Below are 25748 nucleotides of genomic sequence, written 5' to 3'. Positions count from 1 at the left end.
CGGTCCAACTGAACTCTGGGAAATGTGGTATTTTCAGCGATTGAGTCTTGGAACTATTCGCTTTGCTAATGTCAAAAATGATGTGGCTCATTTATGACTTAATCCAAACTGTTTTCAGGGGCGCTTAGGACAGACCACAGTCCGAGACATCAAAGGAGACGAATGACAAACCACGGCCTTAAATGAGTCTTAAAATGAGATTGTTTTTATATGAAAAAAAAAAACATAGAGGCCAATTTCCCCCACATGAAATAATAAACAACATTCATGCTCATATTAAATTCAGAATTATCTGCTGAAAATGCAATAAATTGTCGATAGAAATTGTGTTTGTTTTAACGGAAACTATAGTCTCTTATGAAAAGTAACAATGGCTTTAATAGGTTACTGTTGGATGCTTTTGGATGTACTTGTAGTTTAACCCATTACAACTTTTCAGCTCAGAGCAAGATATTGAAATTGAAACCCTGCAGGCAGAATTCTGTAATAATAATAATAATAATAATAATAATAATAATAATAATAATAATAATAATAATAATAATAATAATAATAATAATTATTATTATTATTATTATTATTATTATTATTATTTATTCAATCATTCATTCATTTTCTTTTCGGCTTAGTCCCTTTAATAATCTGGGGTTACCACAGCGAAACGAACCGCCAACTTATCCAGAATATGTTTCACGCAGCAGATGCCCTTCCACCTGCAACCCATCATTGAGAAATATAAATTATACAATAATGTGATAATAATGGTGTCTATGGATAGGCTATTCCTTTTGAAAATCCCTTTTTTAATTGTGGTTATACTGTGATACTTTTGGCATATTTATTACTATTTATATAACCTTGCTTTTATGTCAAATACTATGGTCATGGTTATGTGCAGAACCATGCAATTTCTAGTTCCATGGCTTAACTACAAAAGCCACAAATAGTAAAACCATGCTTAAATTTTGTGAAGACTGGAAAATTGTTTGCCTTCTATTGGTGACATGTTAAAACCACTAAATACGAGTCTAATATTCATTCATTCATAAACCCTGCATGCAGAATTCTGTAAAAATAATAATAATAATAATTTATTCAATCATTTATTCATTTTCTTTATTTTTTATTCTTAGTCCCTTTATTAATCTGGGGTCGCAACAGTACACTGCTGCAGTGGACTTTGCAGTAAACTACGGCCAATTCAGTTTACCTATAGCGCATGTCTTTGGACTGTGGGGGAAACTGGACCACCTGGAGGAAACCCACGCAAACACAAGGAGAACATGCAAACTCCACACAGAAATGCCAACTGACCCATCCGGGACTCGAACCAGTGACCTTCTTGCTATAAGGCGACAGTGCTAACCACTGAGTCACTGTGTCGCCTTGTCTGTGATGTTTTATATGGGGTTTTTTTCAGCAAGGATGACATAATTATAGTAATAAGTTATAATTATGGATGACAAATATGAAATATGAGATAATATGAGATAGGGGTCACGGTAGCACAGTGGGTAGCATGATCGCCTCAGTTGGCATTTCTGTGTGGAGTTTGCATGTTCTCCCCGTGTTCGCATGGGTTTCCTCCGGGTGTTCCGGTTTTCCCCACAGTCCAAAGACATGAATTGGTGAACTGGCTAGCTAAATTGTCCGTAAGGTATATGTGTGAATGAGTGTGTATGGATGTTTCCCAGTGATGGGCTGCAGCTGGAAAGGCATCTGCTGCGTAAAACATATGCTGGATAAGTTGGCAGTTCATTCCGCTGTGGCGACCCCAGATTAATAAAGGGACTAAGCCGAAAAGAAAATTGAAGGTCCAATCTTGGGAGCCAGAGTTATCCCCATTAAAATTAAAAGTGGAAGTTAAATATTTTTGTATGCCATATTATGATTTGCTAGCATTTTATGTGGCAAAAAGAAATGTTTTATGATTTTTTGGAAAGCCAACTCGAGTAAAACCAAGTGCAAACATGTGCCTCTAGAGGGGAGTAGAGTAACTGTATAACATAGCCTACATCCTTTGGGTATCACACCATTTTCTAATTGGTAAACTTAACTTTTTATTAAAGTAATAAGCAACAGAGTTCCTAACGTCACACAAATTATATGCTGCGTTTAAATCCTTACGTGTTTACACATAGGGAGCATGGAACACATTTTGCTACTGAATATCTTTTGTTTGGACGCGCCCTTGACTTGATTTTGTAGGCTACTGTCAGCGGTTCATATAGGCGCAGAATACGATTTAAACAAACAAATCTACGATATAAGTTGTTGTCTATTCCAAAACTAGTAGAATAAAACCAATTTTGTCTTGCCAAAACGGTATTAGTTTTTTCAAAATACTTTTTAAAAATAGCCTCAATAAAAACGTTAACCTACATTAACAACATATTTGAGCACATTAAAACGCAAACTAACCAAACTAACCCCAAAACAGTGCTGTGTAAAACGCAGCTCGGATGTTGACAGAGCGGAGAGGATAAGCGGGCGGCGCTGCAGTTTGAGGAAGTTTGAGATGCTTGAGTCACAGTTTATTAGAGCTCGTCAATATCTGCCAGTCAAAATAGCCGCTGTGCCACAACACAATCGGACTAACGGGAAAATTCTTCACTCGGGACAGACCACGACAAACCACGCGGCACAATGGGAGCATCCTCATCCAGTCTGTTGGACGAGAGCAAAATAAACTACATACGAGGTAAACGGATTTCTCTATTTGCTACATAAGGGTTGCAGCTGACTTTATTTTTATATTTTTATATTTTTGAGATTAATAATCATTACTGAATGGGACTTTACTTCTTATTTATGTGTTACTATTATCTTCCTCAAAATTTCCTGCATTTGTATGTAATTTCAAATTCAGCGTCTTATCACATAGTTCGTATCTGTCAGTATTGCTGCAACTGAATTTCCAAGAAAAACCTACTTTGCCAAAAACACTTAAGGCGTTTGACAACCAAGGTACTGTAGTGCAGGAAAGTCACAAATTTATGTTAACGACGTTTCATGCAAAATGCACACCCACCCAAATCTACCACACGCCCACCACACCTTTAACCCCACCTATCAGCAGTTAACCCACAGATCAGTATCATAATAACTTACTTCACATACTTCATTGTTTTGTGAATATTAATTACAAAGATTGCTGGTAAAATTGACACTATAACAAAAAGTGAAAGTGGTGTTCTGAATACCAGCATACTTGTGATTTGACCCTACACTCTACAAAATGCTGGGTTATTTCAACTCAAATTGGGTAAAATATGGACTCATTTTGACCCAGTGTAAACTTAAAGTATGTCCCAGTTATGATTTTTATGTTTAATATATATTCAAGTTTTTCCAAGAATGCAGTTTGTTTCTTAAGTTAAATCAATGCAAGCCGTCTTTGCTTGCCCCATTGTTTGGTGAAGGCTGAATTGAGCTCAAAGACTATAGCTAAAAACCAGTGGTTAACAGTGAAGGCTACTCAAATACAATATATACCTGCATGTAATTACATTTTATAATAACATACAATATAAATTATTAAAGGATGTAAAACTACACTGTTGACCTCCCTTATATCTAATCATACCATCAGACCAGTCCAAAACTATTTTATAAAATGTTTGTAAGGACATACAAGATGCTTAAAAGAAACTGGAATGTAACTTATAATGTGTGCATGTAGGACCCACCCAAAGACCCACCCCTCACTGACAAAAGTCTAGAATTTGTGCCATACATGAGCTCATTTGTACTATTTTGACTGCTATGCCATCATTAATTGTAACAATAATTTATTGAAAAAGGCTTTAACACCAAGTGGAATCCTGTGTTGAGGAAAGTTAAATGTGCTGGCAGTTTGCTATTTAAATTAATGATATTTGAATGACAAAAGGCTACAGTTTATAATTTATAATTTATAAAACTTTAACAGATTCCTATTTTTTTCTATTGATATATGATATAATTGATGGTATATATGATTTATATGATGTAAATGATAATTGATGTAAATCTTTAGGAAATGTTTTTGGTTCATCAAAACGTGTGTGGTTAGTGTGGTTATGGTGACCATCCAACAAGCTAATTCAGCACAAAAATAGTGCCTTTAAAGTCAGTAAAATGGGCGTCATGATGGCACAGTGGGTAGCACGATCGCCTCACAGCAAGAAAGTCACTGGTTCAAGCCCCGTCTGGGTCAGTTGGCCCCCTTTGGGTGCTCCAGTTTCCCACACAAGTCCAAAGACATGTGGTATAGGTGAATTGGGTAAGTAAATTGTCCGTAATGTACTTGTGTGAATGAGTGTATGGGTGTTTCCCAGTGATGGGTTGCAGCTGGAAGGGCATCTGGTGCGTGAAACATATGCTGGATAAGTTGGCGGTTCATTCCGATGTGGTGACCCCAGATTAATAAAAGGACTAAACCGAAAAGAAAATGAATGAATGAATGAATGAAAGTCACTAAAACGCAACCTTTTTAAACCTAATAATTAAATAAAAAATGAGGCGAAAAACTGCAAAAAGGTTCACTTTTAATAAAATAAAAAACCACTCCTTTCACCAGGCTGGCTACGGGCCTGGATATAAAGTGTTACCACAATTTCTTCCCCCCTGACAAGGATATGTGGTTCAATGTAAAATCAGCAGAATAGGATTACTGCAATAGCACTAATCTAATACTCCAATTAGAGTTAGTTGACAGTTTCGGTTACTTACATAGTAAACAGAATGTCTAAAAATTTCTAAAAATAAAGTGTAATCCCAATTAATACTGAATGTGTGGTACAAGATAAAATGCAAGCATTCATAACCTAATCATACCATGAAACCTGTTAACCATTTTAACTAATAGCAGCAAAAGTATGCAATATTTGCATTGCACATCAAAGTTGGCTTTTTCCACAAAAGTATATTAGACACAAATTAAAAAGGAGAGCTGTAACTTGTATTGTGTGTAACACAAAGAGATGAATAATGTGAAATGTTACCACAATTTCCTTTTTTCTTCTCCAAAAATCTGTAGATTCTGTTTCGCATTTCATTGCTCATTTGCAGCGCTCTCAGAATCAGTGATATACTGCCTTTGTGAATGCAGTGAAGTCAGTGCGTTTGTGATTTGACTGGAATGTCACACATTCTGAGCGCATATACTGCAGAGAATGGGTTTCCTTCCCCTGATGGGGAGCACAGCTGTTCCTGCATAATGGGGATTGTTTTGCCCTCATTTCATCTGGCCAGCAGTGAGCAGGAAGTATTGAACCAGAGTGGAAATTCATTCCAACATTCACTTCTCTTTATTGTTCAGTCTTTTCAACTAAATATTTACCACCATTTCTTTGACTCCTTGAAGTAACCTGAATGCTGGATTAAAAAAAGTCTGCTTTACTTAAAGTACTTGTATTTTATATAGGAAAAGCTAATTTCATTGGAGTGACTTTATTAAATTTCACATGTTGTAGTTATAGAAATCATAACACCAAGTGACAGCTGCACACCTAACACAGCTAGGCAAATAAAGTATAGCCTATAATTTTATGATCAAAGCAGAAAGACACACTAATTGCTGACACTATGACATCACATTTGTGTGGTTCAGCTGGTAAACTATTAGCAGAATATGTCTGGGTTTAAACTGAAACAGAAAGGGCTTCAGTCTTGGAGTGAATACTGCCCTTGTGCTCCAAAAACTCAAGTTATTTGCCACGTCCTCTTGGCTTTTTTTTTTGGCCCTGGCATGTATTTGCTCACTGCTGTCCAATGTATACACAGGCAGGTTAAATGAGGACTCTGATCACTCCAGGGTTTGTGCTGTCGTTAGAATGCTATGTGTTTGATTACATTTGTTTTCTTCCCATAACAGTTAATTACGAACCATTAAACAGTCATCACGCAATCTAAAAACATACAGAATAGGCATAAAGCTGTGTATGCAGTTTGACGTAACATGGTAAAAATCAAAACAGCACCAGCATGTAAAAGCTGGACAGAATGTGTCCTTAATTATGATGCTCGATTCACCACTCCCTCCTCCGCTAAACTCCTAAATGATGTCATGGTTTTTTTGGCACCAGCTAAGATTGATTTAGCTGAGAAGGGCCTGGTGGGCTTTGTACTCTCACATGCTATAAAGTGACCCACATGCTGATTTTTTTTTTATAATAATTTTTTAGGTTTTTTTTTCACCTTTATTATGAAAGGACAGTAGATATTTCAGACAGGAAAGCATTGGGAGCAGAGAGAGGGGAAGGATCAGCAAAGGTCCTCAAGCCAGGAATCAAACTCAGGTCGCTGTGAGCACGTCAGTGCTATATGTCGACGCACAGTACCACTAGGCTATTGGCACAGACCCATATGTGGATCTGCTTAAAATTTAAATCCAACAATGTATGAGATTGTTGTGTAAAAATAAAGCACAGCCTGAAATACATCATGTGCCTCAATCTACATATTTTCCTAACGTAAAAAATGTTGCATTGCATGTTTCAGATGACAAATCATCTGAGGGCACTGTGTATAAATACACAAATACTAAAATATGTTACTTATGGCAGTGGTTCCCAAAGTGGGGGTCATGGGACAATGACAGGAGGTCACTTGATAATTTCCAAAAGTCAAACAAATTTTATTAAACTATCAGAATTACCATTTTTATCCATAACCCACAGAAGACAAAAGTAGTAGTTAATAGTTACTGAAAAAACAACAACATGCACATTTTTTTCATAGGATTGGTATATTTACGTTAAATTAATAACAGAGTCAGTGGCAGAAGATTGATTTTATTGCACCAGGTTAAACTTTCTGACATGGCAATCAAATACATAAAAAAAAAAAATACAGGCCACAACTTAATATTGCGAGTGATCTCTGAGTGGCGGTCTCCAAAATTAAACCAAGAATGGAGTTGTGTCGAAAACGTTGTACCCACCAGTCTTTTTGGTTGAGGTTAATATTAGATTAAACTATTTAATAAATGACTATAAAAAGGATATGGTTGTCAGACTGTTGCACTTTTTAGATTGTCAATATGCTTGTGTTTAAATAGGCCTTATTGTGCGTGCAATGTTTGTGTATTTATAACCACCTCTGAGGAATTTGGGGGTCACGGCATTGTTATTTTTGGAGGTCACGGGCTGAAAGGTTTGGGAACCCCTGACTTATGGTGCATTTTGTTGTGTTTCAGATATAGGTACATGAGAATGTTCTTGCTGTATAGATCACCTAGCGAACCACTGATCTAAACCTTTCCCTAAACCCAAGATAGTGTGTTTAAATGCAAATGTAAGAGAAAAGTGCACTGTTTCCACATAGTTTAACCCAGATTTTGCAATACTTTTATCTTTTGTGGATCCATGCTTCACCACAGTTGAACCCGACTGCTCTGCATCACAAGTACAACACTGTAAAGCTATCAAGTGACCACTTTAGAACAGCTGTCCATATGGAAATAGATAGGTGAAGCAAATATGTTTGATTACAAAGCATAGACATTGATAATGTTTTGTGGTATTAATACGTTGTTGTCCACAAACCTTTATTCATTGAAAATATGTCCCTGTAGGCAACACGGTGGCTCTCTTTTGTAGAACTGTCGCTCACAGCAAGTAGGTCACTGGTTCGAATCCCACCAGGGCCAATTAGCATTTTTGTGTGGAGTTTGCATGTTCTCCATGTGTGTGCATTGGTTGATTCCATTGTGGCGCCCCCTGATGAATAAAGGGTCTAAGCTGAAGCAAAATGAATGAACGAATGAATAAATATATGTCACTTTAATTACCGTAAGTGTGGAAAGGAACAAAAATTGTTGTTCATTTTATCTAGAAACTACAGTTAAATGTGTGTTCAAGTACAATTTTGGGGTTTTACAGAAATGTAGGCTGAAGCACGTATTTCCACGAGCCTGTGTTGGAAATCACAGCAAATAGTACTTTTGGGGATGTGTGCAGGTTTATTCCTTTTTATGGTCTCATTTAGGCAATCTGACCCTGTAAGTAGCTTTTAATCCACATGTTAACCAGCCAATGGTTTGCTTAGGGTTGTAAGAATAAGTAGGAGGTCTCCAATCACAGGGTGAAGGACTTGGAAGAATTGCTTCTAGTTCACAAGAATGTTCTGGGGAGAAATGTCTAAAGGTTTGTGTCATTAATTGGCAATTTGATCATTTTTGTCATTCTGTGTAAACTAAAAAAACAAAAACGTAACTGAAATTTGACAACCAAAACAACAATGGCGAACTACATGACTGTCTGTAAAATAACACACGAAATGTTTCTTTTCTATGTCATGTTTCTTTATCATCTCCATCTACAAGTTTATAATCATGACATGTACAGCCGATCACGGCATAATCTGTAATATGAAATAAGACTACATTAGAAAGACATTTTAATGACCTTCAGGATGCAGTAATACTGATGACATTCAGTTGCACTACAGTTTGTGTTTAGGTTATTTAGTATATCCTGAAAATCTTGCTACAAAATTAATTTGGATCTGAGTCTGACTAGGTAAGCAGAAGATTATTTATCCACATATGCTATGACACACATTGATGGCACTACTTCAAGCATAGTTAGTGTCCAAATGGTCTCAGTATGTGCCCCCTAAGGTATAATGGCACCTTGCTGAGAAGTCTTGTTCAACTTGGGCAAATTCCCCTGAAAGTAATCAAATGGCACAGTCATTCCCTGTTCTTTAGCTGTTCTTTTTTCAGCTCTGGCATTAAAAGATAATTGTGCAAATCTGGATCCACTTTTCTGATGTCGTTGTTGGAGTGCTGAATTAGCATGACTTTTAGCAGAGCTTCACATCATATATTCTTTCCTACTTTACTCCAAGCATGCAGTGGGGCTCTAGGGGAAACGGTCATGGTTGTTCACGCTGTCCTTTACTCAGCATGTGGGAGGAAGATGTGTGGTGATTTCCATGACCGGCACGCTCACTTTTCGTCCTTTTCATATGGTGAAGTTTAACCCTTTTCAGCATTTCCCATTTAATTACAAAAGTGTCCAAACAGCTTGAAGACATGCAGAATGCCTGAACGCATTCCTATCGCATACTGCAGGATGTTTCTCGCAAATTAAGTACAGAGACTGTCAAGATTTGTTTAACTTGAGGGAAATAAATAGATTTCACCAATAAACATGCAGTTTATTTATATTTAGTTAGAAAATGTCGGCTTGTGCTGTGAAAACTTGCCTCTCTGTCTGTGTGGCTATGTGGTTGCTAATGGGTTTTGAGTAATTGTGAGAGTTTTGCGGTGGTGGCTGAAGTCTTCTATATGGTTCTAAGGTGTTCTGAGTGCTTTCTGGGGTGTTGAAATGTGGTTGATATTGAATGTCTTTTTTACACTCATTGCCATACTGTTACCAAGGACATTTAAAGGGTGCAAAATTCACTTTTATAAGGGGTTTAAACAGTTGTGTGGCAACAGTAGCTGTGTCTCATTTCAGAGGCTGCATCCTCAGAAGGATGCAGACTTTAAAGGTGAGTCCTTTGAAGTCCACACAGGCTGAACTGAAAGTTTTGAAATGAGACGATCTAGCCTACAGAGGACGGATCTCGTCACCAGGCAACCATAACTGTTAATAAGTGCTGATGAAATTTGTAATGACTTTTAATGATTTTTAATGACGTAATGATTTTACAACTTATTATAAGCGATCTGAAGGCAAAACAAAGTATATAGAAGCTGGAAATATATTTCCTTTGATCCATGCATGTACACATAAAAATGGTAACTGTCTGTAAAATCACTCTTTAGTAAGACATGTCATACTCTTTTTGTTTTTTAACATGTGTTTAGATATCCAAGTAAAACAAACGTAATTCATACATTTAAACCGGAGTTTTCTTTTAAAAACGGGCTGCCGTTTTCAGCGCGCAATCAATCTTGGGACGTTCAAGGCCGCGAAGAATCCACCGGTTGTGTCGTTCATTACCTGGGAAACGAATGATGCAGTTTGAGGCTGCGTTTGAAGTAGCCTTCAAGTTTTTTTGAGATGAGACAGCCTTCGTCGTGCTACGATGACGCAGCGTCTGAAATGAGACACAGCTAGTGTGTAAATATAACCAGCCTATAATGACAAAGATTTATTCATTCTATTTTTTATAAATACACTTCATTAAAACAGTCTGCAGAAACACTTTGTTTGATTTTGTCCCTTTGTACATGTCATCAGAGGGCGAAGTCCTGCCTATTAGCAACAATCTCTCCCTCATTAGCATAGACAGCCCTGAGTGAGAAGCAGCTGTCCAGGGATAGAGTTTTCAACATTCTTGCTGAAGGATTATAAATGTGGTGTTTTAGAATGCACAAATAAACACTGGAGCCTCCACAGACTACCTACTTCTGAGCCACTTTTTTTTTTTTTTGACCTTTTCAGATAAAAGTCCTGTTTTGAATTTGCCACTATACATATGGATAGATGTTTGTAGCCCCCCCCTCTTTAAATTTAAAGCGACATCCTTTTTTTGCTAACCCAATTCACCTATTGTGCATGCACCTGGAGGAAACCCACGCCAACACAGGGAGAACATGCAAACTCCACACAGAAATGCCAGCTGGCCCAGTCGGGACTCAAACTAGCAACCTTCTTGCTGTGAGGCAACAGTGCTAACCACTGAGCCATCGTGCTGCCTTTTCTAGGATTCTAAGTGCATAAACTGTTTGTTTAATTCTTTTAAAGAGTGGGCTTGGTATGGTATTCAAAGTGTTTGTTGGGGTGTTCTTGGTATTTGCTAATGGTGCTATCGTAACCACCTGGTCGACCTTTTATCCATAGGCTATCATTATTATTTTAATTGCTTATTACTATTTATTAGAGTTGTGTCAGTGTATTATTCAATGCAAGCACAGGCCCAAAAATGTATTTTCAAGGAGTACACCTTAAAGGGTTATGGGCGGTTTAAATTACTGGCTGTGTTCTTAGGGTGTTCTATGAGTGTTTTCTAGTTTGTTACTGCAGTAATTGGTAAATTCTTCCAGGTGGTTACTAAGGTGTTTTAAAGGGGTGGTAGACTACGATATCATATTTTAAACTTTAGTTGATGTGTAACGTAGCTGTGTGAACATAAACAACATCTCTTTAGGTAATACTCTCAAAGTTCAATGCAATAGGAGATATTGGCTTTAACAGAATTAGCTTAGCAAAGCCTACAGCAAACGAAGTTTGGGCACTACAAAGACATACATCCGGGCTAGTGAGATCACAAGGGCTTCAGGTTATGCACATTTACCCTGCACAGTAAAGGGGCGTGGCCAGAGGTGCTGTAATGTTAAAGCAGAGAAGTTGACGTCCAAACGCTGCTATTTCCACAGAGCGTGTTCAGCTTGTTAATTTGAATTATGTTCCAGAGAATTATAAAAAATATATAGCAAGCATTTGACAAAGGACAGCTTCCAGAATCTCTCCCAGTTCAGTGCTGAATTCAGCTAAATACTCCTCAAAGGAGCAGCTCCAACAAGCAGAAGCTGTGGATTGTGAGCCACAACCTGTAAGTATTTTTAATTTGTTAAAGTTGATCTATGACATGCAAAGTGTCTAGCGTTAACATTATGTTGTATCATTATGTAAACAATGGAAAATGCTGTTTGGCACCGTTAACAGTTTAGCTACAAATTCATATTTATCAGTCAAACTGCTGTAAAGACCCACAATCTTCAGCAGCACTGCAGTGTCTCTCTATGCGGCCGCTTTCCCTGCGTTCTATGTCTCAGATAATGAACTTGCAAAAGATATGTGAACGTTTCATATTACTTACACATGCTTATTCCGGATATATGTGAAATACATGTAACGCGTTGAGTTAGGTAAAAAAAATACAGGATAACTTGCCTAACTTGTGTTGCAGCAGAAAAGTTAATCAAAGCTCACACGGGTCACATTCCACATCTTGTGCTTTATTCTCCTGTCAACAGCGTCACTGTATATTACAGTTAAATAACTTAATTCGAGCATCAGAGAAAAATAAAAATTAACATCGGTCCCGCTCACATGCGTTTCTCGTGTTACATGCGTCTACAGACTGTTTACACACACACATACATAAAATGCAGATTCTCTCTTAAAGGAGCCACAGCCTATTTACACTCGTTACAGACACTTGTCAGATTTTATTTTAGAGAGCAGGCATGAGGTTCATCCTTTTCATTTTCTCTCTGATTCAGGCTCAGACAGATACTGCTAACAGCTACTCTGATTGACACTATTTACACAGCAGAGGCAAAGCGCATGCTTGTGGAGGCGTGATGTGGTGATGTGGAACCGATCCGCAACAGCGCATTATGTTAGCTGACCAATCAGAGCCTCTTGAGGGCGGGCCTTTCAGATGTCGTTTTCCTGTTGGTTGAGTAGCAGTATATAATTAAAGTAAGATATCTAAAAATGTACGTGATTTTCTACAAATGAAGCATGAGCACACATCGCTTTGCATCTTATAAACACAACCAAGCCTTAAAAAAAGCACTCTCGACCACCCCTTTAATTCTTTTAGTTCTTTTATTGGTCAGTGTTAATCTGGTTGTTAAGGTATTCCAGGGCGTTTGTTCTTACGATGCTCTGGGTGTTTTCTAGAGTGTTGGAATAGTCATTGGATAGTCTTAGGTGGTTGCTTTTGGGTGTCAGTGTTTGGTAAAGCAATGTAATTGATGGTTAAAGTGTTCTAGGTTGTTGCCAGGAACTGTGTGTGTTCTGGGTGTTTTCTATTTTGCTTCTAGTAGTTGTTAAGATGTTGTTAAAATGTTAAACTGTTAAGATGTTATTAAGGTGTTTTAGGTGCTCTATGGTTGGTGTTTGTTAAAGTAGCTAGGTGGTTTTAAAGTGCTCTAGGTGGTTGTCATGTATTAGCTGTTGCTGGGATGTTCTGGAATCTGGGTGTTTGCGAGGACATTGATATATGTTTTTTCTTGGAAGTTCAGTGTGTTTTAAGAGATATATTTTGTAAAGGCTTGCTAGATGGGTACAAAGGTGTAATATGGGGTTGTTTGGGGGTTCTGGCTGGTTGTTAAGGTGGGAGGGGGCTTATCCTTTTACTGATTTGTTACTTAGAAGTCAAAATAGTATGTCTCAGTTTTTATTTTTTTAATGTAAATCTGAAAATTTTTTATTATACAACAAATGAAAATCATAAATTCAGCCTTTAGAAAAATAGCATACCTTTCAACAAGATACACAATTGTTTTACAGCCCAAACAATGTTGGTGAAGAGGTTTTGAAAAACGTGTCTCTGGGTGTGCATCTGCTGTTGGGAGGAGTGTCAGTTCGTGAATCAGTTTGATTCTTATGGCATGGGAGGAATTAGAGCTTCATTCTGGGACCACATCCCAAACCTCCAGAGGAGAACAGCTCAACACTGAGAGGCAGACCCACACCCTCTCTGATTCATTCCACACACACTGACATACACTCTATATTAAACTGATACTTGTGTCACTCTGTAACACCTCATTCTGACCTGACAGTACGTTAAATATCTGTATCTCAGCCTCTTAACACCTCAGTGCTGGGACCTGTGTGAGTTCATACAATTTCCATGTGGGTATTTGATTTGTCTGGCTTTTTGTTTTAGAGGCATGAACTGCACATGTTTAAAACAGGCATGATTAAAGATGAGTCCGACTCAATCACACTTCAGGATAGAAAAGTAAAGACTTCGGTTCAGTACATGTTGGAGCATATTTGTCAGATATCAATTTTATAAAAAAAAGTTAAAGTGCAAAAGCGACAAATAATTTGATTAGGTACATTTCAACAATTCATTCATTTTCTTTTCGTCCTAGTCCCTTTAATTTAATTAATCAGGGGTTGCCACAGCGCAATGAACCGCCACCTTATCCAGCATATGTTTTACACAGCAGATGCCCTTTCAGCTGCAACCCAACACTGGGATACACCCACACACTCCTGCACACACTCACACACACTACAGCCAATTTAGCTTATTCAATTCACCTGTACCTCATGTCTTTGTACTGTGGGAAACCAGAGAATTTCAAGAATCAATCACTTATATGTTTGCTAGATTGTTCTATACCTGTGATTTTTGTGTCTTTTAAAAAAAATTATTGTATTGGGTGAGTTGGTTAAGTTTACATGAACCAGAAGTTGCTGTGACTTTTATGTATGTAGACATACTTCCAACAGGAATTGAATACTGAGTAGAGTGCGGGGCTTTATTTTTGCGCATCATTTCCTCATAGCAAACTAACGGTAAAAGGGGCATGGTTAAGAAAATGAAAAAGCCATGAAACTGACATCAACAGAGATGGACCGTCACTCAAAGTCAGACACAAATGGCCAGTCTTTGATTAAAGATTACCAAAACAAATTTTTTTTCTGTGTATTAACTTGCACAGATTAATTATTCACCTAAAGAATAATAATGTGGCCTACAAGGGAGCTGATTGAGATGCACCATATGTGATTGTGAGCTCAGATAACCTTCTGTTTTTCTTCAGTTTAGATTTTAATACTTTGCATTTGCAGACATTTACAGAGTTACACTCTAGCCTCAGATTTTAGTCTCAGTTTATCTTCTTGAGTGAAGTGCTTGTTCTGATAATGATATACATTTTTGGAGATAATGAATTATGTAGCCAGAAGTACGTATGGCTGCATTTCGTCTTTAAAACAAACGCTAAAGGACGATAAGACGCCGTTCCTATTTGCACTTACCAGCTGACCGCTTACCTTCGTGTGGATGGCTTTTTCGCTGTTACCAGTTTTTTCCAGTGGCTCGTCGTGTATGTTGGAGGATTTGAGACACAGAGTGGAGTTGACAACAGGGCTTGAGTAAAATAAACAAGTATAACAGGGTTAGATAACAGGGTGAGAATGTGGTAAAATCTGAAAACGTGGTAAAAATCAGGCTGCTGCAAGGGTTTTTCATTTACACAGAGTTACACTCAGATTTTAGTCTCAGTTTGTCTTCCTGAGTGAAGTGCTTGCCACATTTCATTTTGAATTCAAAACTATCAAAGACCGAAACAGCCTCCTTATGAACCCACACTGACAGTATAATGTAATTTCTCCAAAAATGGCTATCATTTGGTGAACCATGTGCTATTTTTCAGTTTAAACCAGAGTGACAATGGGGAGAGGGAGAAAGAGATGGCTTCTGTCTGATAAGTTAGTTTGTGGAGCACTTTCTCTCTCTCTCATTGGGCGTTTAAGACTACAGATCACTTTTGCAGGCCAAGAGGTGACGTGAAAAGCAGACTCTTCTCAGTTGGTCATCCAAACCACTGGACTTATAAGTCTGATGCTTTTAAACATCAAATAAGAGTTAGAGGAGTGGTGTTGCCAGTAAAACATTGTAAAGTGGAGTAAAACAAGACCAATAAAGTGTTATTAGTTGGCTGTCTAAAATTATATTGTAGGTTGTTTAAGTTGCATACTCAGTCATAAAAATGTGCATTAAAGGTAGTACACTTTCAAAATTTACCTGCAACTTGTTTTGTTTCTTTTTTTGTGTATTTGATTTGATTTGGCATAAACTTTGAAAAGGCTGTGGGTTCAAGTGTAAATACATTTAAGAATCCAAAATCCTTTTTTCAGTATTTCAGTATTTTCACTGTTACCAGTTTGTCCAGTGGTTCGTCGCGTGCGTCGGAGGATTTGAGACGACCATGAGAGTTGACCATAACGACAGGGTAAAATAAACAAGTAAATAACAGGGTGAGAATGTGATAAAATCTGAAAATGTGGTAAAAATCAGGCTGCCGCGAGGCCTTTTCTATTTCTGGATTGCTTTTCAAAGCACTGTGGGTTTGGTTTAGTGGGTGAGCGCTGGTCAATCGGTGCTTTTTAAAACAGTTAAATCAGTTGGGTTTTAGGGAAGTGGGTTGGTGGGAGATTGGTCGGTTGTTCGGTCAGTCAGTCAGTCAGTCAGTCAGTCAGTCAGTTGACAGCGGCCTCTGGTGGATTTACGCGAGAAGAGCAGGTGCGAATGGCACTCGCAAGAAAAATTTGAGATATTAAAAAGCGCACACAGCAGCCTCTGGTGGATTCGCGAAAAACAAAAACGGCACAAAACCGTACCTCCGGGGACAAATTTTGCTCTCTTCAGAAATATATTCCAGGGTACATAATCAGAATGAGCCTGGGTTGGAAAAAAAGGGATTGCTTGTGTGTTAGAGGTTCTTCATGGAACCATAATACACTATAAAAAAGCTGTAGCATCTATAGAAAAAATTGCAGTTGTGGTTGTCAAAATTAAAAATAAGGTAGAAAATATCAAACAAAATGTCAACAATTTACTGTAAACTACCATATTCATTCATTTATAGTTGTACACAAATATATTGAATTACTAAACTCTTCACATTGTACATTTGTAATCATAAACATGAGGCAATGAGAAAGTCATGATGAACCAAAGCTCATTACAAACAACTTTTCCACAAGCAGAGACACATACTAATATATACACTGTAAAACCCAAACAGTTAAGGTAACTCAAACCATTTGAGGAAACTGAGCAACAAATTATTTAAGTTCAAAAACAAATCCTAATGAGTACTGTGAACTTAATCCATTTGAGTAAATGGAGAAATTTGAGCACAGTAAAAGCCAATAAATGGAGATAACTCAAACCAACTGAGTACTTTAAAACCAATAAGTTAAGGCAACTCAAACCATTTGAGGAAACCGATTGCGACAAACCATTTGAGTTAAAAAACTAATCTATATGAGTACTGTGAACTTAATCCATTTAAGTTGAAGTAATGAGGTATTTAACTAACTCATTAACTTCAACACTGAGTTCAAAACTTTTTTCAAATGAGTAGAATTAACGTTCAGTCAATTTTGAGTTAACTGCACTTATTTCATTTGATAAAGTTAACTCATGCAATAAACATTAACAGAATTATATATAACATAAAACTCTGATGTACATAACTGAAAAAAATAAAAAGAACTACAAAAGCATACAAATTGAAGTGGGGAACGTCAGTTTATGGTTATTCATATATTATGAGGCAACACGGTGGCTCAGTGGTTAGCACTGTTGCCAGCTCAGTGGTTAGCACCGAGTCCCGGCTGGGCCAGTTGGCATTTCTCTGTGGAGTTTGCATGTTCTGCCCGTGTTTGCATGGGTTTCCTTTGGGTACTAAGGTTTCCCCACAGTCCAAAGACATGCAGTATAGGTGAATTGAATAACCTAAATTGGCCATAGTGTATGAGGGTATATGGATGTTTTCCAGTACTTGGTTGCAGCTGGAAGGGCATTTGCTGTGTAAAACAAATGCTGGATAAGTTGGCGGTTCATTCCGCTGTGATGAATAAAGGGACTAAGCCGAAGGAAAATGAATGAATTCACATATTAAGGAAACTTATTGTTAACCAGATTTTTGCTGCAGCATTTATACAGTTTATTACCGTTGAAATCATTGACATTTTTTTACAGTGTAGGTCAACAAAAAAGACGTTCTTTTTAAAGGCTGCTACACCTACGACATTTTATGTATCTAATATTATATTTTTAACTTTCAGAGAAAACACTGTGGTTACACGGCACTGAGAAAGCAGCAGTTCAATGCAAGCTTATAGGTTGTTTATAAATTCTGCATCTAACTGTCATTTTTATCTGTTGGTTGTTCTTCTACATAAATGTCATGTATTGGCAGCATTTCAGGCTGTCAGCTATGAAATGTAGGTCATTGTGAAATATGTCCAAAAAGGGGAAAAAAAACTTTTTTCCATTCCCACCGTGACATCTAGATACAAGGCATGAGAATCACACTATTTTTTCCATTTTTAGTTTCAGACGGGGGTTTAAATGACTGGCCTCTTCTACTGTGTAACATTTGTACTGAACCTTTTCACAGCTGCGTCGGAAGTTAGCAGCGTTTAGTGTTAGCAGGAAATGACCTCACTTCACAAATAACACATACGTAGAGAGACTGTTCTACATGGTTTGCGACTTTGTTAGTAAAGAATTGTGCAACCAAAAGCATGTAAATGATATCTCACTAGGCTTTTTTGTGATGGGGTTGTGAATTTGATGTGTTGTTTGATAGTGAAATTATTGCGAGGGAGGGTTGTTACTCTTGCCTTGCTTTCTGCCTCCTCTTTCCTGCATCAAAACTCAAAAGAACACACAAATGTGGGGTAAAGGGTAAGGGGCATATAAAACAATAAAACTAAAGTCCCAGGCTACGTCCTCTGTCAGGATATCAGTGATCAGGGGAGAAACTGGAGCCTGGGCTATTTAAAAGCCTGTTTGTGTGTGTGTGGAGATGAAAGGATGTTTGAGAGCAGAGTTATAGTGCAGATGTTATAGCAAAGCCAATCTGCTGTCTGCAAAACAGTTGAGAAAACACACATTTCCCAGATCCAGATCTGTGTAACTCATCACTGCACACACAATACATTTCACATTCAGTTTACCATTCTGACCATCTGCCTCGTTAATTTGTTGTTGGACTATTTATGTTGACTTCAAGTTGTCTAAAATTGAGGGTCAGTTTTATAGTTTTAAGAAATTAATACTTTTATTTAACGAAGATGCAAGTAATTAATCAAAACGTCAGTTTGAAATGTCGTGAAAATTAGTTATTTCACCAAAAGGATTATTAAGGAGTTATCACAATAAATATCAATTTTTAAAGAGATAGTTCTGTCATTTTTACCCAACCTTTACTTGATTTAAACCGTTATGAATTTCATTCTTTTGTTGAACACAAAAGAAGATATTTTAAAGAATGTTAAAAAATCTGTAACCATTGTCTTTCTTAGTATCTGTTTTTCCTACTATGGAAGTCAAGGGTTACAGGTTTTCAGCTTTCTTTAAAATATCTTCTTTTGTGTTTAACAGAAGTAAGCAAGCCTTGAAGGTTTGGAAACAGATAAGGTTGAGTAAATGGTGAGATTTTTTAATAATTTTTGGGTGAACTATCACTTTAACTCTAAAACATTAGTATTAAACATCATTTATTGTGTTGTGAAAAAATTAAATGAATGAAAACATGCCTGAAAACTTTTATATTATATATATATATATATATATATATATATATATATATATATATATATATATATATATATATATATATATATATATATATATATATATATATATATATATATATATATATATATATATATATATATATATATATACATACACACAGTTGAAGTTAGACTTATTAGCCCCCTGTTTATTTTTTCCCTCAATTTCTGTTTAACCGAGAGATTTTTTTCAACACATTTCTAAACATAATAGTTTTAATAACTGATTATTTTATCTTTGCCATGATGACAGTAAATAATACTTTACTTGATGTTTTTTAAGACACTTCTATACAGCTTAAAGTGACATTTAACTAGGTTAATTAGGTTAACTAGGCAGGTTAGGGTAATTAGGCTAGTTGTTGTTTAATGATGGTTTGTTCTGTAGACTATCGAAAATAAATATAGCATAAAGATACTAACAATTTTGACCATAAAATGGTTTTAAAAAAATTTAATTGGCCTGTGGGGGAAGCCGGAGCACCCGGAGGAACACAGGGAGAACATGCAAACTCCACACAGAAACGCCAACTGACCCAGCCGAGGCTCGAACCAGCGACCTTCTTGCTGTGAGGCGACAGCACTACCTACTGCACCACTGCGTCGCCTCAGCTGTATATATATATATATATATATATATATATATATATATATATATATATATATATATATATATATATATATATATATATATATATATATATATATATATATATATATATATATATATATATATATATATATATATATATATATAAGCAATATCACACAAGTAGCAGTGCAATGTGGCGACTCGGTGCAGATGCAAGCTGAGCTGCATCCAAAGCTTTTTAATGCGCTCATCTAACTCCACCCCTAACCCTACCACTCACAGTGACGTCACTAGCTCCATCAAGTGCACTGTGTCTGACACTGCGTCTCTGGCCAATGCAATCTCAGCTTGCATCTTAAAGGCTGCATCCAGCTACTATTGGGTGGGAGGCATGTGTTGACACTAGGCCGCAGGCTGAGTGCCTTTAGTGTCCCACCAGTGACGATATACAGCCACAACACTCGTGTGATATTGCGTTTATACAACAGTTCGACAGCATAATCGTGTATATAAATAAGAAAACTTAGAAAACCGGCTTAGAAAGTCATTTACCTGTTTTATAATGATTTGATCAGCTGTAGTTAGAGATTACTCTAGTTTTATCCTCTAAGGGCTTATTATGTGGTCTCTGTCACCATCTTGTGGATGAACATCGTCGACTGTCTTTGCTCTGCTCAAAGACAGGATAATGGCCACCAACAGGCTGTATCTCCAAAATTATAAATATTTAAAAATAGGCACTATTCTTATAAATAAACTGCATAGTTGCAATCTAAACAAATAAATTAATGATTAAAAAAGCCTCAGAAGTACATTTATGTTGTCCAACAGCAGCAATATTTGTCAAACTGTAGAGTGTCCTCTGCTTGTCGCTGTTTGTGGGCGGAGTAATACAGAAAAGTGAAGGGTTAAGAAGCTGGACGAGTGCTGTTATTTGCAGAGTATCACACCGCAATCAGCCAATCAGATTCAAAAACCAGACAGAACTGTTGTATATCTGGCTATAAATGGACACACAGACACACACACACACACACACACACACACACACACACACACACACACACACACACACACACACGCACACAGTGTATATACTCCTCAACTAGCTCCTGTGGAGTATAAATACTTGGGTACCATTTTCGACTGCCAGCTGAAATTCAGTTCTAACACTGAGGAGATTCTTAAGAGATATTTTGTTGTCCTTTTATTATTCTTTTATAGAGGGCATTGTCACATTTTCCATTTCTTGTTGGTTCCATTCTATTAATTTACAGAATAGAAATCGGCTACAAAGTGTTGTTACAGTGTGTTCTAGGATTATTGGATTGCATGTTAGATCTCTTTCATGCATATGTGATCAACAGACTCTCAGGTTAGCAAGCAAGATTATTAAGGACCACTCACATATTCTCCATTCAGCATTTGAGCTGCTCCCTTCTGGAAGACGGTTTCGTTGCACTGTGTGTAGAACTCAGAGAAAGAGAGCCACTTTTGTTCCTAAAGCTATTTTGCTTTTAAACTCCAAACTGTAACAAATTATAGGAATGCATTTTAGATATTTGTATTTAATATATTTGTTAGTCTTTATTGTTGTTATTGTCGTTTATCTATTTGTACATTGTGTTTTGTGTGTTAATAATATTGTTTTCTTTTGGTGCTTCTCCATATGCCTTGAATTGCCCCTAGGGGACAGGTACAGTTTTTTGAATTGAATTGAATTGATACAGTACTCACACATAGACACTACCAGTCAAAATGTTTGCATTAGTACATTTTTAAAAATGTTTTTAAAAGGCTTTTCTGCTCACCAAGGCTCCATTCATTTGATCAAAAACACAGCAAAAACTGTTCAGTTGTGAAATATTGTCACAGATTTAAATAAACATTTTCTTATTGAATGTAGTTTTCCATTTATACCTGTGATTTAAAAGCTGAATTTTTAGCATCATGGTTTCAGTCTTCAGTCTGACATGATCCTTCGGAAATATTTATACAGTTGAAGTCAGAATTATTAGCCCCTCTTAGATATTTTTTTTTCTTTTTTTTAAATATTTCCCAAATGATGTTTAACAGAGCAAGGAAATTTTCACAGTATGTGTGATAATATTTTTTCTTCTGGAGAAAGTCTTATTTGTTTTATTTTGGCTAGAATAAAAGCAGTTTTTAATTTTTTTAAATCCATTTTCAGGTCAAAATTATTAGCCCCTTTAAGCTAATTTTTTTCCCGATAGTCTACTGAACAAACCATCATTATACAATAACTTGCCTAATTACTCTAACCTGCCTAGTTAACCTGATTAACCTAGTTAAGCCTTTAAATTTCACTTTAAGCTGTATAGAAGTGTCTTGAAAAATATCTAGTCATATATTATTTACTGTCATCATGACAAAGATAAAATAAATCAGTTATTAGAGATGAGTTATTAAAACTATTATGTTTAGAAAAAATCTTCTCTCCGTTAAACAGAAATTGAGGAAAAAAATAAACAGGGGTGCTAATAATTCAGGGGGGCTAATAATTCTGACTTCAACTATATATATATTGGGTCGTCTATCATGATTCAGCTTTTTCTCTCGATTTCCTTATGAGCACAGGATTTATCAGCATCAATACATCCTGCAATTACACAGGACTATAATGGACCCAATTATATTTAATTATACCAATTACCAAGAAAGGCTCGTTGCCCCACAGAGATTCCACCATCACTGCTAGCTGTTTGAAATCTCAGTCTGCCAGCCGTCAGATGAAAGGATGCCGAGCACAAACATAAACACTGAGTGTATTCAAGAGGCTGCAGAGGTTCATGTTTTCTATAAGGACTTCCTGGCATGAGTATAGATACGCCCTCATTTGGATGAACTTCTGCCCTCTTGTAAGTCTTCGTGTCCAACATGACCTCAGGCAATTCGTAATGTGATTTAGTTAATAATTTGTATGAATTCGATCTCATATGAATTACCCACTAAACTGACAAAATATAAACTAGTTATGTTTCCTCCTGTGATTGGGCTGTCATGTCCTGCACCTCTGTAAAATATAAACTGAGCAGAGATGGACGGTGTGGTGCAATATCTAAATGCAATGTTGAAAAAAGAAAAATAGCTCTAAATAGTGCTGTTGTGAGAATGGTTAAAGAGGTTTTCTGAGCATGTTAGACAGTAAATTTTGCACAACAGTTAACACAAGTGTGTGTGTGTGCATGTGTGATAATGGTTAGGGAGATAATGTGTTGTGTGTTTTATGGTTTCTAATTCTATTAGACAGTAAAATTTGCTGAGTTGTCCAGGATTCACAACGGTCCTGCCCATAACACAAGTGTGTGTGCGTGTTCATGTGTGTGTGTGTGTGTGTGTGTGTGTGTGGTGTGTGTTTGGGTTGTGTGTTCTCACAGGAAACAACTATCTCATCTCTCTGCCCTCCTCAGAGCTGCTGTCTGTTCTCTAACTCTGTTAATTCAATTTAGACAAAGTCAGTCTCATTTTTTTGTACAGCACATTTAAAAACTTTACCCAAAAGGCCTTAAAATCTAATAGTATAATAGCAAGGAAAACTCCATTAAGAGGGTGAAAAAATAAACAAGGAGAAAAGAAATGTGCCTCAAAATGAGGATATTTCACTGATAAGCAGCACGTTTAGTTTTGTTATTATTTTTGCCTAAGAAAGAATATTGATAATGTTGAGATAATATAATATAAGGCAATATATTGTGTTTAAGTTTTTAGATATGTTGGCAAAGTGCTTTCCTTCTTCTCACTTTCCTTCTACCATTTCTAGCATCAGGCTCCTTGTGGTGAAGTGTACTAATGATTAATATATTTGGATAGGTTTGATTAGTGGGTGGTGAGAATGAAAAGCAGGATTTGATTACTGTTTTATATAATTGTTCTTTTTAATCCAACATTTCACTCTGTTGTAACATGTGAATTCCAAAACTTCTGTTATTACTGTAAATAATATACCTAAAATGTATTTCCTTAAGTACAGTTTATAGTTACCGTGTATATACAAAACAAACACATTTTGTCAAACCCTTTATAACCACAGTTGATCTATTGATTAAACTTTAAAACAGAACAGCAATAACGAAGCTTAAATATTCCTTATGTGCAACATTTAATCCTTATTAAAGTCATATGAGAGACATGTGTGGAACAAAGAAACTTGAATAAGATCTTGTTAAAGTTTAAGCAAAAGAGATCAGTGATGACAAGACATTATTCTGGCATATATATTTTAGTTTAATATTTTCTATAATACTATGAACTTTTCCTTGGTCTGTTAAACATCACTTTGGAAATGATTGAAAATAATTTTGCCTTCAAATTAGTGCTGCACAATATATCATTTCAGCATTGATGTGATCATTAGCAATAGTCACATCGCAGGATATGCAATGTTGAGTTTGTATTATGATTTATCATGTATTTTTGAGGCCTGTGATTGTCTAATGATTTAAAAGCATTCAGGCATAGGAAATTGTACCATTTGTAACTGTAAGAATGCTTAATAGTTTATTGAATTATGTTTCTTTTTATTATTCAATTACTGTACCTGGCGGTTCATTCCGCTGTGGCGACCCCTGATTAAAGAAGGGACTAAGCCGAAAAGAAAATGAATGAATGATTACTGTAACTGAATACTATGAGTTGGAAAACGATAAAAATCTACTTATTTCAATTGTATCTTTTTCTTTATTGTATTTATAGAGTGCTTATTAGTTTTTATGGAGATGCACTTCCATGGCAAAATCGTCCCAATTAAACATGATCAATTCTTTCCAAAGAGAGATATCAAGTAATCAGGTGAAATTGTATTCATATCTCAATTTATAAAAATCACAATGTTACATTATTCTCAATATCATGCAGCCCTACTTTAAATATATTTTCAACAACGACAAATCTTTCCCAGTGTTGGGTTGCAGCTGGAAGGGCATCTGCTGCGTAAAACATATGCTGGATAAGTTGGCGGTTCATTCCGCTGAGGTGATCTAGATTGATAAAGGGACTAAGCCAAAAAGAAAATAAATGAATGAATGAACAACGACAAATTTTATTAATATTATTATTATTATTATTATTTGCTATTCATTTATTCATCCTGAACTCATACCAGATGTAAATGACTTTTTAAATTGACCTTCAGTTGAGTAAACAAACAGCTAATTTTTATTTTTGGGTGAATTACAGTTTCCCCTTCGGATGGGGAACTCCAATGCTATGTGGAAACTTCCACTATGGGGGATTTCGTCAGAATCCAATCATCTGAAAGAGTATAAAAACGGGCCAATGAAATGCCAATGAGTTGGCAGCGTCAGCGTGCACAGCTGGCGTCAATGACAATCAGTCATGCTATAAAGACGCAGCCAGTGCCATGCTCGACATCCTTTCGCTTTCAGAGCCTTTCACGAAGCTTCTGAGAGAGTCTTTGAGGGTATCTCCAACCTGTGTCTACAGAGAGAGATCGAGAAGCAGCTTCTCCCGGTCCAGAGCGCGTATACGCAGTGGCAGATGGTCGAGCTGGGTATTTCTCCCTTGCCTGGCGTCCTTTGGGTCCGGTCCTCCAAGAGCGGTTTGTATATAGGAAAAAAGCTTTCCTAAAAGAGCAACACGGTCGTGCAGCGCGTCTTTTTCAAGACGTCACTCCGACCGTGCGTTTCTGGATGCGGTGGTTTCCTATCCCCGGATGATGGGCACGAGCACAGCGTTTCATGTCTGGGGGTCCAGCATGTTAATGCGGTGCTCGCGGGCAGTGCATGCCATCACTGATGTCATGTCTGTTGCGCAGTTAAGATCGCGGCTCGCTCTTGCAAAAGAGCCACCCACCCCAGTTGTCCCCCGCACTGCGGTTGGCACTCGGGCAGATCTGAGGGTTTCAGTGAGAGTAAATCCGCCGCCCCCGGGCCGTGGACCTCTCGCTCCTCCACGCGCTCCATCCAAGCTTCAGGTGAAGAGAAGCGCTCCGTCCTTGGATGGTCGCTCTCTCACCTGATGACACCGGGGGTCAGATGTCCATCGCTGCATCGGAGGATGGGCTGTCATTGTCTGATGAGGATGCGAGCCCGCTCGCTCCCTCCCTCCGGGGTGGAGAGCGCGGCGTTAGCATCTAAAAAGCAGACATGATGGCCGTGCTTTCTCGG

General features: G+C 37.1%; 1 protein-coding gene across 1 annotated transcript in view; it reads left to right on the top strand.

Annotated features, from left to right (window-relative positions):
• The first annotated feature begins 2495 nt into the window (after window positions 1–2495).
• niban1b (niban apoptosis regulator 1b) overlaps window positions 2496–25748 on the top strand; it is a 61045-nt gene continuing 37792 nt past the window's right edge. Inside the window, exon 1 of the mRNA XM_056475239.1 lies at window positions 2496–2701. Coding sequence (XP_056331214.1) covers window positions 2647–2701 — 55 coding nt within the window. The 5' untranslated portion in view covers window positions 2496–2646. The remainder of the gene's footprint in view (window positions 2702–25748) is intronic.

This window comes from Danio aesculapii, chromosome 2 (genome assembly GCF_903798145.1).
Source record: "Danio aesculapii chromosome 2, fDanAes4.1, whole genome shotgun sequence".
In the NCBI taxonomy this organism is placed as follows: domain Eukaryota; kingdom Metazoa; phylum Chordata; class Actinopteri; order Cypriniformes; family Danionidae; genus Danio; species Danio aesculapii.
This window is presented reverse-complemented; position numbering and strand designations above follow the sequence as displayed.